Raw genomic sequence first — 16,744 nt, forward strand, 5'->3', positions numbered from 1 at the left:
TCCACCTCGCGCCTCAGTTGGACCAGCGTTCGTGCTGGACGTGCAGACCGCGTGAGACGACGCTTCATCCAGTCCCAAACATGCTCAATGGGGGACAGATCTGGAGATCTTGCTGGCCAGGGTAGTTGACTTACACCTTCTAGAGCACGTTGGGTGGCACGGGATACATGCGGACGTGCATTGTCCTGTTGGAACAGCAAGTTCCCTTGCCGGTCTAGGAATGGTAGAACGATGGGTTCGATGACGGTTTGGATGTACCGTGCACTATTCAGTGTCCCCTCGACAATCACCAGTGGTGTACGGCCAGTGTAGGAGATCGCTCCCCACACCATGATGCCGGGTGTTGGCCCTGTGTGCCTCGGTCGTATGCAGTCCTGATTGTGGCGCTCACCTGCACGGCGCCAAACACGCATACGACCATCATTGGCACCAAGGCAGAAGCGACTCTCATCGCTGAAGAAGACACGTCTCCATTCGTCCCTCCATTCACGCCTGTCGCGACACCACTGGAGGCGGGCTGCACGATGTTGGGGCGTGAGTGCAAGACGGCCTAACGGTGTGCGGGACCGTAGCCCAGCTTCATGGAGACGGTTGCGAATGGTCCTCGCCGATACCCCAGGAGCAACAGTGTCCCTAATTTGCTGGGAAGTGGCGGTGCGGTCCCCTACGGCACTGCGTAGGATCCTACGGTCTTGGCATGCATCCGTGCGTCGCTGCGATCCGGTCCCAGGTCGACGGGCGCATGCACCTTCCGCCGACCACTGGCGACAACATCGATGTACTGTGGAGACCTCACGCCCCACGTGTTGATTAATTCGGCGGTATGTCCACCCGGCCTCCCGCATGCCCACTATACGCCCTCGCTCAAAGTCCGTCAACTGCACATACGGTTCACGTCCACGCTGTCGCGGCATGCTACCAGTGTTAAAGACTGCGATGGAGCTCCGTATGCCACGGCAAACTGGCTGACACTGACGGCGGCGGTGCACAAATGCTGCGCAGCTAGCGCCATTCGACGGCCAACACCGCCGTTCCTGGTGTGTCCGCTGTGCCGTGCGTGTGATTATTGCTTGTACAGCCCTCTCGCACTGTCCGGAGCAAGTATGGTGGGCCTGACACACCGGTGTCAATGTGTTCTTTTTTCCATTTCCAGGAGTGTAGTTTTAATGTGACTGCTAGAAGAGCTAAGGGTCTATAATTAATTGGTTCATATTAATTTCCCTTTGTATGTATTGGTTTCATCAGTGCTGTCTTCAAGCAGTTTGGAAATATTCCTTCAGAGAATAGTGTGTTGATTAGTTGTATATGAGCTTTCTTGAGTTCCTGCATGTTATATTTAATTTCTATACATGATATTCCATCAATCCCATCCGCATAGCCGAGTGCATTAAATTACCTGTTTCAAGGACACTGGGGGCAAGGCTCATAGATTAATGATTGGAGCCAATGTGTTGGTTAGTCTGGATTTGGTTTTTAGTTGGTTTTCCACAGCTACCCAGGTACGTACCAGGTTGGTTCCCATGTCCTGCCATGTGCTTACACTTTGAAAAATGATGTGTATGTTTGATTATGCAACTACACTGGATGCATATGGAAAGGGTACACAGATTCCGGACAGTGCTTCCAAGTGCCTATGGGATTGGTGACCTCATCACAATAATGGATAGTTATCCATGAAATTGGAGAAGTCTCATATCACTCCTGACTTAGCATTGGCCAGATAAAAGACACATGAAAGGAAGATGATAGTCTATCAATTCCAGATGATTTTGTTTTTTTGGGTGTTTTATTATTTGCAGTGTTTCTTGTTCTTCACTGAAAATAGCGCCATAGTGCTTTCATGAGGACTAATAAATGTTTCCCTTGTGTTACTGTATCTTAAAGATGTTTTTTGCTCTTAGTATTGTGTCTCCTGTGGCAGAAAGATCACTGAAGAGCTTCATGACAGTATTCTCTTCTGTCATTGTTATTTTTCTGATAATGAGCTGTATTTTGCCATGTCCTGTAAGTCAGATTGCAAACAATTTGCATTTATAATAATCCAACAAGCCTTCACCTTTATTGTCAGCGCTACTTATGTAGTTTTGTCTCTTATTATTTAGCTGCTTGCAGTACATTGGCATTTTTTTAAAAATCTTCTGTAATGCACTTTAAAGTTTTCATCATTCCCAGTTTTATACATCTCACTGAGGGTTTTGGATTGTTTCTAGACACCAAAATATCTTTTCTTAATCATTTTCTATCTTATTGTTGACTTTGCTATTAGTATTTGTTATTGGGCATGTTATATCAAGTAAATAAGAAAAGATGTTTATCAAATATGTTACTTTATGATCCAGCGAAAAATCTTTTCCAGCCCTTCCCAACTTCTCATACTTCATTCCTCAGTTTAAGCCAACGACTGTTAGGCTTTGGTTATTTACACTTGGGTTTTCCCATTTTTTGTACATATTCTTTTGTGATGAAATAATTTATGTATATATTGCACCGTGATCTGGCAGAGCAGTTTCTGTAACTTTACTTTTGTACTGAAAATCACATAGGTTTGTGAATATGTGGTGTATTTTGCAAGTTGTACATGTTGGATTTGACATTGCCTTGTTTAAGCCACACCTCATTTTATTAAGGAGTTCCATATTGTCACTGGACTCTTGTGATATATTTATATTTAGATCACCTAATGGGCAACTTTAGCTTAGGATGATATGCAAGAGTTTTGGAATATTTCAGTGAAAATGTCTATGCATCCACTCGCAAGTCTTTAAATGCTTGAAATGTACATTGAGCAACTACTTAAATTTATTTTCTGCTCTGTTATGTTTACTACATTTGCAATATTATATTACTTATTTTGGGTAAATAAAAATTACACACTGAAGAGCCAGAAAAACTGGTACACCTGCCTAATATTGTGGAGGGCCCCTGTGAGCATGCAGGAGTGCTGCAGCATGAAATAGCATGGACTAGACTAATTTCTGAAGTAATGTTGGAAGGAATTGATGCGTTGGATCCTCCAGGGCTGTCCATCAATCTGTAAGAGTACAAGGGAGTGGAGATCTCTTCTGAACAGGACATTGCTAGGCATCCCAGATACGCTCAATCATTTTCATGTCTGGGTAGTTTGGTGGGCAGCGCAAGTGTTTAAACTCAGAAGAGTATTCCTGGAGCCACTCTGTAGCGATTCTAGACCTGTGGAGTGTTGCATTGTTTTGCCTGAATTGCCCAAGTCTGTTGGAATGCACAATGGACAAAAAAAGATACAGGTGGTTAAAAAGCATGCTTACATACATGTCACCTGTCAGAGTTGTATCTAGACTTACCATAGGTCCCATATCACTCCAACTGTACACTCCATACACAATTACAGAGCCTCCAGCAGCTTGAACAATCCCCTGCTGACATGCAGCGGCCATGGATTCATGAGGTTGTCTCCATACCCGTACACTTACATCCGCTCAATACGATTTGAAATGAGACTCAATCGACCAGGCAATTTGTTTCCAGTCATCAACAGTCCAATGTCGGTGTTGGCAGGCCTAGGTTATGCATAATTGATGATGTATCATTGAATGGTCTGCATGCTGACACCTGTTGATTGCCCAACATTGAAATCTGCAGCAATTTGTGGAAGGGCTGCACTTCTGTCACACAGAACAATTCTCTTCAGTCGTCGTTGGTCCCATTTTTGCAGGATCTTTTTTAGGCTGCAGTGATGGCAGAGATTTGGTGTCTTACCTGATTCCTGATATTCATGGTACACTCATGAAATGGTCGTATGGGAAAATCCCCACTTCATCCTTACCTCGGAGATGCTGTGTTCCATCGCTCATGTGCCAACTATAACAGCATGTTCAAATTCACTTACGTCTTGATAGCCTGCCATTGTAGCAGCAGCAACTGATCTAAGTACTGCGCCACACACGTGTCATCTTATATAAGGGTTTCCGGCTGCAGCGCCATATCCTGCCTGTTTACATATCTTTCTATTTGAATATGCTTACCTATACCAGTTTCTTTGGCACTTCAGTGCATATACAGCCTCTAGTTATCTAGTTATGAGTTTCCCCATTTTTACTATTCTTTCTGCATAAAACATGTTTTACACTGTAATTTATTAGCTTTATGTGGCTTTTGGCATTTCCTTATAATGTGTTACCTTCAGCTTACTGTACTTTGTAAGTTATAGATGTGAGCCCTGCCTTACCCCAAATGGGATAACCTGTAGGTGTTGAAGCATAGTTTTCAAGACCCAGTTTTATATTCAGTCATATAAAATAATAAATGAAGCGCCTTCAAACTACAATATGATTTGTATTTCGATAAATTCCAGTGCATAATGTTTAACCAGACACCTGATGACTTACCATTAATCAAGAACTTAGCACAAATTGTTAGAACTCCCTGATTTTTATGCAAGTTGGTAACAGACCTAATACTACCACAAATGAAACATTTTTGACGTGTAATACATGAGCCACAATATACACCTAAATGGACGTCATTTATCTGCTTCTAGCTATAAAGTCATTGCTACTATCAGTTTCAGCATAACATTTTCAAGTGTTATTTTGCTAGCTTGTTCACTTGAAAATGACTTCTTGTGGGCTATGAAATCGGCATCTAGCCTGGATTTCTGTTTTTCTCATTCATATTACAGCATCATTAAAAAAAAAAAAAAAAAAAAAAAAAAAAAAAAAAAAAAAAAAAAAAAAAAAAAAAAACAGTATTGTGTTCGGTGTTCGTGGGATCTGTCATCCTGGAAAATGCGTTTGGCAATGTCAACTGGTGCACAGTGTTTGAAATTCTGTGAAAAATGGAGGTAAGCTGTAGGGAAAGATGAGTAATGAACAGTATTTACAAGAGCCAAGAGGGAATAATAAAAGTAGAAAACCAAGAACGAAGTGCTTGGATTAAAAAAGCTGTAGTCTTTCGTCCCCGCTGTTCAATCTGTATGTTGAAGAAGTAGTGACAGAAATAAAAGTAAGATTCAATGCTGGGATTAAACTTCATACTGAAAGGTTATCAACCCTAAGATTCGCTGATAACATTGCTGTCGTCAGTGAAAGCGAAGAAGAATTACAGGATATGATGTGTGGAATAAACTTTTAATGAGTACAGAGTATGGATTGAGTGTAAATTGAAGAAAGATGAGAGTAATGAGAAGTGGCAGAAATGAAAACAGTGAGGAACTTAACATTAGGAAGTGGAAGAAATTAAGGAATTCTGCGATCTAGGGCGAGCAATGAGGACATCAAACCAAACTAGCACTGGCAAAATGGGCTTTCCTGGCCAAGAGAAGTCAACAAGTTGAAACATAGGGCTTAGTGTGAAGAAGAAATTTCTGAAAATGTACGATTAGAACGCGGCCTGTGGGAAAACCGGAACAAATGTGGTATACTACAGAAAAATGCCAAAAAATGTGTGGACTGCTAAGGTATGGAATGAGGAGGGTTCTCTGCAGAATCGGCGAGGAAAGGAAAATATGGAAAACGCTGACAAGAAGAAGGAACAATATGGTAGGTCATATGTTAAAACATCACGGAAAATCTTTCAAGGTATTAGGGAGTGCTGTAGACGGTAAAAACGGTAGAGGAAAACAGAAACTGGAATACATTCAACAAATAATTTAGGACTTAGGTTGCAAGTGTTACTCTGCGATTATGAGGTTAGTATAGAAAGCAATTCGTGGCGGACCGCTTCAAACCGATCAGAAGACTGATGTCTCAAAAAAAGTGTTAAGAGTATACTCTTCTGGACACTTAGTGAATATTTCTCATATGTATAGCTGAATGTGTGAACAGCAATCACGATGTCGACACTTCACATCCGTGACTGACGAGAACAAATGTGGCAGGGCTCAACTGAAACACTCAGAAAGAAAATGGCCTCGCGAAATTCTGCCGTGTTAATTCACTTTCGTTAATCCGTACATTACTGTATCCACATTTATACAGCTGAAGTAATGATAAGAGTATTTTTGTTATATCCTTTTAGGAGATGGAATGCAAGTGTTAAAAGGCATATCGCAAAGGTCAATTAGCCTTGTAAACATCTTGTAAAGTAGTTGTAAACAGAAGTGTTAACATATTACCAGTAAACGGGCAAGACGAAAATATATTTGGTATGTTTTTAATCTGCAATGGCTTGATATTTCACATGATTGAAATGTCCTGCGCGATGGAATTTCTTCTATTTATCTTTACAAGTGGGTTGGTAATGGCCTTGGACTTCGAGCAAGCGGCATATCGACGTGCTGCATTAAACAAATAGCCGGCTGTGCCGTAGTACCACTTGGTCAGAAGCGATCTTGGCAAATAAATATTTGTGCTGGTCTGGATCAAAAATGGCACTAACTTTCAACATTACGCGTGTATTAACTGGGCGAGTGTCTGGGATCTCCAGGTGGTCATACGTTGCTTCGAAAAAATATGCGACAAGTATGTACTGTAGTGTTTCACATGACGATTCAGCCGCCTTAGCTTAAAGCCTTGTGGCATTTAGCAACTAAATAATGTAATTCGATTGGTCGGTGTTGTGTTGTTTGCTGTTATGGCAGAAATACTGTCGTTTCAATGTTGCTGCCTATTCGGAATATGCTATTTTACACACCTGTTAATTTCCCACGGATCGTGTGTAGGATGTATGAAAGTAGTGACGTGGAACGAAACTTGCACCATTTAACCCTTAACAGTGCTATACATACCTAGTCTGAATGGATTTTTCTATATTAATCGATTCGCGATTCAGGTAAAATCTTTATAGAGATGGCAATTATGCTGGAGAAAGCAATTAATATTACTGTGCTGTGTGCGTAGTTCCACGTAATATAAATGTGTTAAACTCAAAAATAATTGTACACAACTATTCCATCTATGTGGAGCATGTTATTTATGAAAAACGTACATAATGCATTTTCTCTGAAACAATCTCCCACCCAATGATGTGGAATGGCAGTAATAAAATGTATATAAAATTGTTAAAGTTGTAAAGTTCTTGGTCTAGCAATTTCGGTGTAGTTTTCTTGCAGTTCACCTACATTGCTCTGTAGTGAGAGTGACTAATTCCAGATCGGAAGTTAGTGCTCATTAAAACCATGTGTAGAATAATTTTATTTGAACTTTGAACACTCTGTTCTTCACTTGAGGTTACAAGATTTCATTTTTGTTGTTATAATCATCTTGAGATATAGGCTCATTTGTATTTGTTTCCTAACAAGTATATTTGTTTTTTGAGGGGGGGGGGGGTCTGCTGTGTACAAAACATAATTTTATGGGTAATAGGAGCGAAGATAAAATTTTGTTTTTGCTGAAGTCAGAACACCTGCAAAAACAAATCTTTGTGTGTGTGTGTGTGTGTGTGTGTGTGGGGGGGGGGGGGGGGGGGGGGGGGCTCTTTGTAGGTTTTTATTTTCGTAGTCAGAATGTAAATACAATTAGTCTTAGTTTTTGTAACTGTTAAAAGTTAAACTTGATAGATTGTGCTTATTTCCTTCTTACTTTGGAAAAAAAGAACCAAAATTAAATTAGTCACGTGAACATTAAAGGATGGTGCATGATGATGAGGGAGTTTGTTTTGATACCACCAGGATTAAGAAACAAGTGGACAAAACTTGATATGAGTGTCTATTAGTGTGGTAAGACTGAAGTTGTGTGCAAAATAAGTTTGTACACTTGACTCGGGATGGGAACATTGTTTGTGTGATAACTGAATTTAGATTCCCGGAAAACACTAAAGAAAAACTTCTTTTTGGTTGAAAGTTACACATATTGGACCCCCAATGCATTTTTAAATATGTCACAGACATAAACATTGGGTTCTTTACCATCCAGTTTGTTACCACAACCAGATTTTCTTTCATATTCATTGACTGCCAACTCACAACTAAATAGCACCATCCAGCCTAACCTAGACCACAGGCTGTAGCCTACTACAGATTAGTCTGTCACTACAACCAAGGTATCAGAGGGGGGGAGGGGGCCCAATACATATCTTTAGTCCACTTTTGCAATTAAGAATGACACAGGTGCTGAATTATTCTCTTGTTGAGTGTTGAAGCAGAATCTTAATGTTTTAAAATAGTTATCTTCACATCTTGGTTATTAGTGGCTTGCTCAGTGTATGCCACCAGTGAAGAAGCAAGCTGTAAAGATACAGTGAACTGAAATTCTTCAGTATTGGCTATTAAAGACCTTTTTTAGTAGTGTAATAAAACAATTTATTAAACACTATTGAGAAGTAAAGCTGATAGACAACATGACTCTGAAGATAGTACTCAAAAATTACTGTGTGTCCTGCCCCCAGTCTTGCATTTTTATTGCGTAATGTGCTTTAAAATTAACAGTGGAGAATTTTCTATTATCTAATGTTGTTATTCTGAATTTAGGTACTTCAAAGTTTTCATTTTTATAAGGAGAAGTATGTACATGGTTTTTTTCATAAGTATGTTGTGATTTCCATGCTTTGTATATTATTCATATATCATTCCAGGTGGTGCATACACACACATTCTGACTGAGACAGCTGGAGAGAAAAAAAATGTTGGTATCATAAAATTAAACCGACCCAAAGCTTTGAATGCCCTGTGCAATGATTTGATGCATGAAGTTGGAAGTGCTCTTGATGCATTTGAGAAAGATGACAATATTGGTGCTGTTATCATTACTGGAAGTGAGAAAGCATTTGCAGCAGGTAAGTTAGTATGCAAAGAGTGTAATCCAGATAGATTAGCAAATAAATTTTTTAATAGATTTTATTTTCATTGTGCTGTTGGCTTAGGTGTAAGATCAAAAGTGTCTACATTCTTATAAACTGGTAGCCTACTCCTTCTTCTATATCTTCTACTGCTGCTGCGGTACGGCATGGCTGTGTGTATCGTGCAGCTGCCTCGAGTCGAGTGAACATGCTGTTGCCTCACGAGCGAGACTGGGCCGCCAGCGGATGTGCCTACTGATAAGAGCGCCCCAGTCAATCAGCGTCGACCAGAAGGGCGTAGCCGCAGCCGAAAATGCTTTTTAGCAGCGGATCGCACTTAGTTAAAACTGAAGCGCAATCCTCCGAGCTCTGGTGGCAGCGAGTGGAACTCGTTTCAAGGTCACCCGCCTTGTGCGGCGTTATGCAGCAGCTGTTGCACTTGTAACACTGAAGGTAGTGTGTGTGCTGTGGTGGTATTGGTATGTTTACGGCAGGATACAGGTGCCAGTGCAGGAAACCCCTGATCTGAGCACAGTACTACATGCGATTCATTATGTCAGAAACTGTGACGACATTGCTATCCTTTACAGGCCACATATTTCAGAATTGATGATGTTTAGAAACGTGAAACCAAGTGTGTTACCACTAATTGTACCTGTAGTTGTCATTTCGCAACAATAAACATTATAAGCAGGACATGCATCATTCTGATACCACATTATTTGACACACAATAAGAGATGGACCAGTTCAAATAAGGTAAAGCTCAAGAAGGGCCTAAACTATCCCCCTTTAGGAGTGCTATCAATGAAATATGGGCCAGTGATGTGTTGTCATACAATACCACACCATACATTAATGCACTGACGTAGTATGTCAATGACATCACTATTACTGGCAGCATGAGATGCACACTTGATTCTCAGGATGTGCACTTCATTTATTTAAAGCGTAAAAATTGCTTCGCAATTTCTCAGGATGTAGTTGACGTATTGTGAGGCAACCAATGCCATAATTTTTTATTTTTCATGCTATTGATTGCATACGTGTGTGTGTGTGGGTGTGTGTGTGTGTGTGTGTGTGTGTGTGTGTGTGTGTGTGTGTGTGTGTGTGTGTGTGTGTGTGTACCTGTCCTGTTTTCCCCCTAAGGTAAGTCTTTCCGCTCCCGGGATTGGAATGACTCCTTACCGTCTCCCTTAAAACCCATATCCTTTCGTCTTTCCCTCTCCTTCCCTCTTTCCTGATGAAGCAACCGTGGGTTGCAAAAGCTTGAAATTTTGTGTGTGTGTTTGTGTGTGTTTTTATTGTGTCTATCTACCAGCGCTTTCCTGTTTCGTAAGTCACAGAATCTTTGTTTTTAATATATATATATTTTGTTATAGTTCTTAAGGTTATATAAATGGAAGTGACCTGGTAGGCAGTAGATTTCAGATTGACTATACAATGTTAAGACAGCGATTTCAGAAACATGTTTAAATTGAAAGACATTTCCCAGATGTGAACTCAGACCACAATTAATTGGTTATGAACTGTGAATTAAAACCAAAGAAGTTGCAAAAAGTTAGGAAATATAGGAGATGGGACCTGGATAAGTTGAAAAAAAGCAAAGGTTGTTGAGAGTTTGAGGGAAATTGGGCAACAGTTGACCACAACAAGAAAAAGAAATACAGTGGAAGATGAACGGATAGCTTTAATAGATCAAACAGTGAATGCAGCAGAGGATCAAATAGGTTAAAAGATAAGGCCTTGAAAAAATCCTGGGATAACACGGGAGATATTGAAATTAATTGATTAAACAAGACTATATAAAAATGCAACAAATGAAGCTAGTGAAAGGGAATACAAATGTCCCAAAATGAGATTGAGGGGAAGAGGAAAATGGCTTAGCAGGAATGACTTTAGCTCAAATGTAAGGACTTAGAAACTTATCCTAGGGGAAAGATACATACTGCCTACAGGAAAATTAAAGAGGCCTTTAGAGAAAAGAGAAGCAGTGACATGAATATCAAGAGCTCAGTTGAAAACCAGTCCTAAGCAAAGAACAACAAGCTGAAAGGTGGAAGGAGTATATACAGGGCTTATAAAAGGTAGATGAACTTTCAGGCAATATTACAGAAATGGAAGAGGACATAATCAAGATGACATCAGAGACATGATACTGTGAGAAGACTTTGAAAGAACACTGAAAGACCTAAGTCAAAATGAGGCCCCAGGAGTAGATGACATTTCATCAGACCTTCTGATAGCTTTGGGAGAGTCTACAATGACAAAACTCTTCCATATGGTGTGCAAGATGTATGAGACAGTTGATATACCCTCAGACTTCAAGAAGATTATAATCATTCCAATTCCAAAGAAAGGTGGTGGTGACAAATGTGAATATTACCAAACTGTCAGTATAATAAGTCATAGTTGCAAAATACTAACACAAATTCCTTACAGAGGAATGGAAAAAAACTGGTAGAAGTTGTCAGGAAAGATCAGTTTGGATTCTGTAGAAATGTAGGAACACGCAAGGCAGTACTGATTTTGCAACATATCTTAGAAGATAAGCAAAGCTAACCTACATTTATAACATTAATTTAAAGAAAGCATTTGACAACTTTGACTAGAATACTCTCTTTGAAATTATGAGGGTAGCTGGGGTAAAATACAGGGAACGAAAGACTGTTCTAGACTTGTATAGGAACCAGATGGCAGTTACAAGAATCGAGGGGTATGAAAAGGAAGCCGTGATACGGACGGGAATGAGACAGGGTTGTAGCGTATCCCTGATTTATTCAGTCTGTATATTAAGCAGGCATTAAAAGAAACCAAAGAAAAATTTGGAAAAGGAATTAAGGTTGAGGAAGAAGAAATAAAAACTTTGATATTTGTCGATGATGTAATTCTGTCACAGACAGCAAAGGACTGCGAAGAGCAGATGAATGGAATGGACAGTGTCTTGGAAAGAGACTAAAAGATGAAAATCAACAAAAGCAAAACAAGGATAATGGAATGTAGTCAAATTAAATCAGGTGAAGCTGAGGGAATTAAATTAGGAAGTGAGACATCTAAAGTAGCAGAGGAGTTTTGTCATTCTGGCAGTAAAATAGTGGACAATGCCGAAGTAGAGAGGATATAAAATGTAGACTGGCAATGGCAAGAAAAGCATTTCTAAAGAACAGAAATTTGTTAACATTGGACATAGATCTAAGTGTGAGGAAATATTTTCTGAAAGTATTTGTATGTGTAGCTATGTATGGAAGTGAAACATGGATGATAAAACAGTTTAGATCAGAAGAAAATAAAAGCTTTTGAAATGTGGTGCTACAGAAGAATACTGAAAATTAGATGTGTCAATCCCGTGACTATTGAAGAGAGTACTGAATATAATTGGGGTGAAAAGTAATTTGTGGCACTACCTGACTAGAAGAAGGGATCAATTGTTGGGACACATTCTGAGACTTGAAGGCATCACCAACTTAGTGTTGGAGAGAAGTGTGGGGGTAAAAAGTGTGTTGCTCAGAGATGAAGGGGTTTGTGCAGGACAGAGGTGCATGGAGAACAGCATCAAACCAGTCTTCAGACTGTGAAGAGCACAACACATGTGGTTGCATATGAAGTCACACAGCACAAAAGCCGGTGACTGCCATTGTAGGTTCAAATGACCCTTGTCCACCATGCATCCAGAACATGTCAATCTACTCGTAGTCAAAAAAGGTATTCTGGTGCAAAGTACCCCTTGAACTTCGGTCAACTCAGTTTGAATTTGGGGTGGAGCTCACTTTCTCAAATAACAATGTTTTAGCACTGGAAGCTGCTCATCTATCATTCTTATAAAAAAATGTGAAACCTACAATTTAACAAATAAGTGTACATTGCATTTGTTATGAAGTTTAAGAAAAAACATTCATCCTTACTAACAGACGTGTTGCTTAGCAAAAATCCAACTGTTCTGTAGAAATTTACCAGGTTTATCAACCCATCCTTGCACATTTTTGCTGTGTGATTGTTAATCATCAAAAGATTTAATATTGCTTGAATCATAAGACATTGTAAATTTTTCTGATTTACTTTTGTATTGTATAGGTGCTGATATTAAGGAAATGAAGGATTACACATATTCCGATACAGTGAAGGGCAACTTCTTGGCTCACTGGACTAGGGTGTCTCACTGTAAAAAACCTGTGATTGCCGCAGTGCATGGATATGCAGTAAGTGTATCTTCTTTTTCATTTATTTGTTTATGCTGCAATTCTGTTTCCCTTTCTGCATGTTTCACTAGCTGAATATTGTTCATGCCACCTGATGTCTAATGGCTCACTAATCATGTGCATACTAACAGAAATTGTACATTAAAGAAAGAACATTTTAATAATTGGAGAACGGTTTTATTGTAAAGATATGATCATCTTCATGTGTTGTTTGAATAAACATAAATTCTAACCTTAGATAAGACACAAGCATACAAATATGAAAAGAGGTAATTTTTCCTTGCAAGTGTAAGTTGACTTGAGTAGCCCATTAAAATGTGATACAGGCTTATGTAACATGGCTCATGTGCCACTTCATGGTACTGCTCCTGAAGCAAAGTAGAAGCTGTTAAGCTGAAAGTGGTCGTATATGCCTGCTTATGTTGCGTATGTTGTAGTATTTATCCCATAAGATTTATTTTATTCCTACCAAGGGCAATGAGAATTAGTTGAAAATAACTGTCTTACAACATTTGAGTGTAATCACATGTCTAGCACCAAGAAAAAGGTGATGACATTTCAGTAAATGGAGACATGTAACTTGTCAAATAGTGTCTACGTAAGAATAGACTAGCACTTAACAGTACAGATACATGCACAAGGACTGTTAGAAATGCTAGCTTGTTAATAACTGTTAGCCATTAGCAGGCTTTTTTTAAAAAAAAATTATGTTATTATGTAGATAATGTGTATTTTCTGCAATTGATGCTCTTCAGACATTGTGACTGGTTGCACTACATGCATGTAACATTGTTCATGAAATTGAGAAGCCCTTCATGTAACAAGAAATGAGAATAAATTCTATCTATTTGTATTCTGTAATAGCTTACTTTACCATTGTGCAACAGTTGTATGACCTAAAGCAAATCTTAACAGCCAAGGGCCATCAAAGCACAAACATCCCCTGGAAATGTAACAGGCAAATGAAAGGTTGATGGTTGTAGCAGGGCACAAGTGTCAGGTTACTTTCATTGCTGAACGTGCTGCACAATACAGTGTGCTTCACTTCAGTGACTCCTTTACAACCTGCACCATTTGGAGCCTTCCTACTAACATTAATGTTTTTGAATTGCGCAGGTGGGAACTCACCCTACAACACATTCTACGTCTCTGTAACCCCACTTGCCCAATCTTCACTATTATCTATCCTTCACCTTCCTGTCCCCTTCCCTATTCCTATTCCAGCATTACACAGCCTTCTATTCTGCTAATACACCCACTAGTATTCTTCACCTTCTGTATTTCTCTCCCTTTTTCACTCCTTAACCCCCCCCCCCTCTCCAACTTCCCGACTGCACTTAGCTGTCCTATCTGTCCCTGCCCACTGTCATAAGCACACAACACTTCCCTCACCAATACCCTACTATCCCTCTCCTTCCCCACCCAGCTCCCCATCCTTATCACCACCCATGCCAAACAGCTGTTTCCATCGGGGGCAATTGCTGTCTGCAGTCCAGGGCACAGCAGCTAGAGACAGTAATTTTGTGTGTGTGTGTGTGTGTGTGTGTGTGTGTGTGTGTGTGTGTGTGTGTGTGTGTGGGGCTTTTGGCGAAAAGCATAAATGTGTAGAAGTCTTTTTGTTGTGCCTGTTTGTGACTTGGTGTTGTCCCCACATCGTGAGTAGCAATCTTATCCTTTCATAGTATTTTCAGTTTTTGGTAGATATTTTTGTGGAGGGCAGCCCTACAATGCCAAAAAGTTGTCATGGTCATTAGTTATTCAGCCACTGTCTCCAATATAGGGTACTTAATGTATGAGGAGAAGTTTACATTGTTCTTGTTCTGTTGGTGTATGCTACCATGGAAGAAAAAAATGTGGTACCTTTCTGCATTATATGAAGTTACATGACTGAGAAGAAGAAAAAATAGTGTCTGTTCTTGGGTTACAATTACTGGCACTGTTATATAAAAGGGGAAGAGCAAGAAAAGTGCAGAAAATGGTGGTAGTAAAGCATCAACAAAAACAATGTGCATGAGAAAATAACATACACGTATTCATTCTTTTATCTTTTTTAACTCCGTATTTAGTATGAATTATTGGCTGTTAGAGATGTAAAGGCTTATTGCTACTTAACCACTGAAAAGTTCTGCATTTTAGTGAGACTCAGTGGCAAAGATAGAGGTGCTGCAGGGGAAAACTGTAAATACTAGTAGATCCCTTTCAGATTACAAATAGGTTCTGTTGTCTGATTTTCTTTTTTTTTTTTTTTTTTTTTGCTACATGAATATTATGGTATGCATGAAAAAGTCTTTCTCTTTAGAAATAGTCATAGTACATTTTTTACATGTTTTGTATAGTGACACTCTGTTCACAACACACAAACTAGCTTATTAGCCCAGGCCCTAATAATTTGTTGGGAATGAAATCACTAAATATCATTATAAGAGCTGGTGCAATCTTCGGCTTTGTAAATAAAAAGCATTTTGTGTTTCAATTGGGAAAGAGAGTAGTATATTGCATCAGAAGAGCCAAGGTTATAGCAGACATGATTGCTGACTGGTTAAATTTAAGATCCACTTGTGCTCCACAATAGATGAACTTTTTTAAATGTTAGTGTAAACATCATAAAAGTTCTTTTATCACAATATTTTGTATGTTTTATTCAGAAATTTCATTTTAATATTTGAGATTCAATTTTCCATTATGGAGAGAATTCTCTGGCAAATAAATTAGACTTAATTACATGTACCAATCAAGTAAATTGAATTGAATTTTACAATTGAAAGATACTTTTATATTTTAGTTGGGAGGTGGCTGTGAACTTGCCATGATGTGTGACATCATATATGCTGGTGAGAAAGCAAAATTTGGGCAGCCTGAAATAGCTATTGGAACTATTCCTGGTGCTGGTGGTACTCAAAGACTTCCACGAATGGTTGGAAAATCAAAGGCAATGGAAATATGTCTTACTGGGAACCAAGTCACTGCCCAAGAGGCTGAAAAAATGGGTCAGTATATAATTTTAAAGTAGTGCAATAGACAGAAACATGGCTGAAGTACATTATCCTGAATGAATGAGTTTAGTAGATTGGCGAATTGGAAAAGGGATCATATTCCAGGAAGTAAATCTTTCAGGAGACAAAACAGTTTAAGCATAGTGTCATAGAGTTGCCATATAGCAATTGGTCCCGTGGTGAAACAGTACATAAGATTACAACATACTGTATTTACCCAAGTGTAAGACAACCTGGAATACAAGACAACTGCACTTTTCCTCCCCCCCCCCCTCCCCTCCTCCTCCCCCGTTAAGAAACTCCTTGAGAAAAATTTTTGTTTAACATATTCTAACTAATCAAAATTACAAATCGTTTTATTGATATAAAGTACCTGCCCAAAACATAAGCATTATACCTATTTTAAACTGAGGCCATTTATTGATTGCATACATTTTGATAATAAGATGTGAAATAAAATAAACAAAAAGAAATAGTTTACAGTAATTTTTATCTTCATTACCTTTTTTTTCTTTACTAAATCTGTTATCTGGGTTATCACTATTTATAATCACTGACATCATTGTAGTAGCACAGTTGTAAGAAATATGTTCATTGTCCCAAATATTTGGCTCTTCTTTCAGAATATGTTGTGATTTCTGAGGTTGTGGTTACAGTGGAACCTGAGAACACAGTTCTTTTTTTATCATCAGCCTGGTGCTCTCTCTTTGGCTTCATAGAACCAGCAGCTGACATACCCCCTTTTGTTCCCACGATAGCTTACAGTGTCAGCAACATTGACGCAGGAAACACATTAAGTACATGGACTTCTACCATCTCCTGCAGAAATGTATACTGTTGTTATGTATTTGTACGATTTTAAAAG

General features: G+C 39.1%; 1 protein-coding gene across 2 annotated transcripts in view; it reads left to right on the forward strand.

Moving 5' to 3' along the window:
• Nucleotides 1-6,099: 6,099 nt before the first annotated feature.
• Nucleotides 6,100-16,744, forward strand: part of LOC126457813 (probable enoyl-CoA hydratase, mitochondrial) — a 50,988-nt gene continuing 40,343 nt past the window's right edge. Inside the window, exons 1-4 of one of the 2 annotated variants that reach the window (XM_050094431.1) lie at nt 6,100-6,121; nt 8,488-8,688; nt 12,762-12,886; nt 15,669-15,873. In XM_050094431.1, the coding sequence (XP_049950388.1) occupies nt 8,595-8,688; nt 12,762-12,886; nt 15,669-15,873 (424 nt within the window). In that variant the 5' untranslated portion in view covers nt 6,100-6,121; nt 8,488-8,594. Of the gene's footprint in view, nt 6,122-6,231; nt 6,438-8,487; nt 8,689-12,761; nt 12,887-15,668; nt 15,874-16,744 lie in introns of those variants that run through there. The other variant, XM_050094430.1, reaches the window with a different exon arrangement.

The sequence above is a fragment of the Schistocerca serialis genome, chromosome 2 (assembly GCF_023864345.2).
Source record: "Schistocerca serialis cubense isolate TAMUIC-IGC-003099 chromosome 2, iqSchSeri2.2, whole genome shotgun sequence".
NCBI lineage: Eukaryota > Metazoa > Arthropoda > Insecta > Orthoptera > Acrididae > Schistocerca > Schistocerca serialis.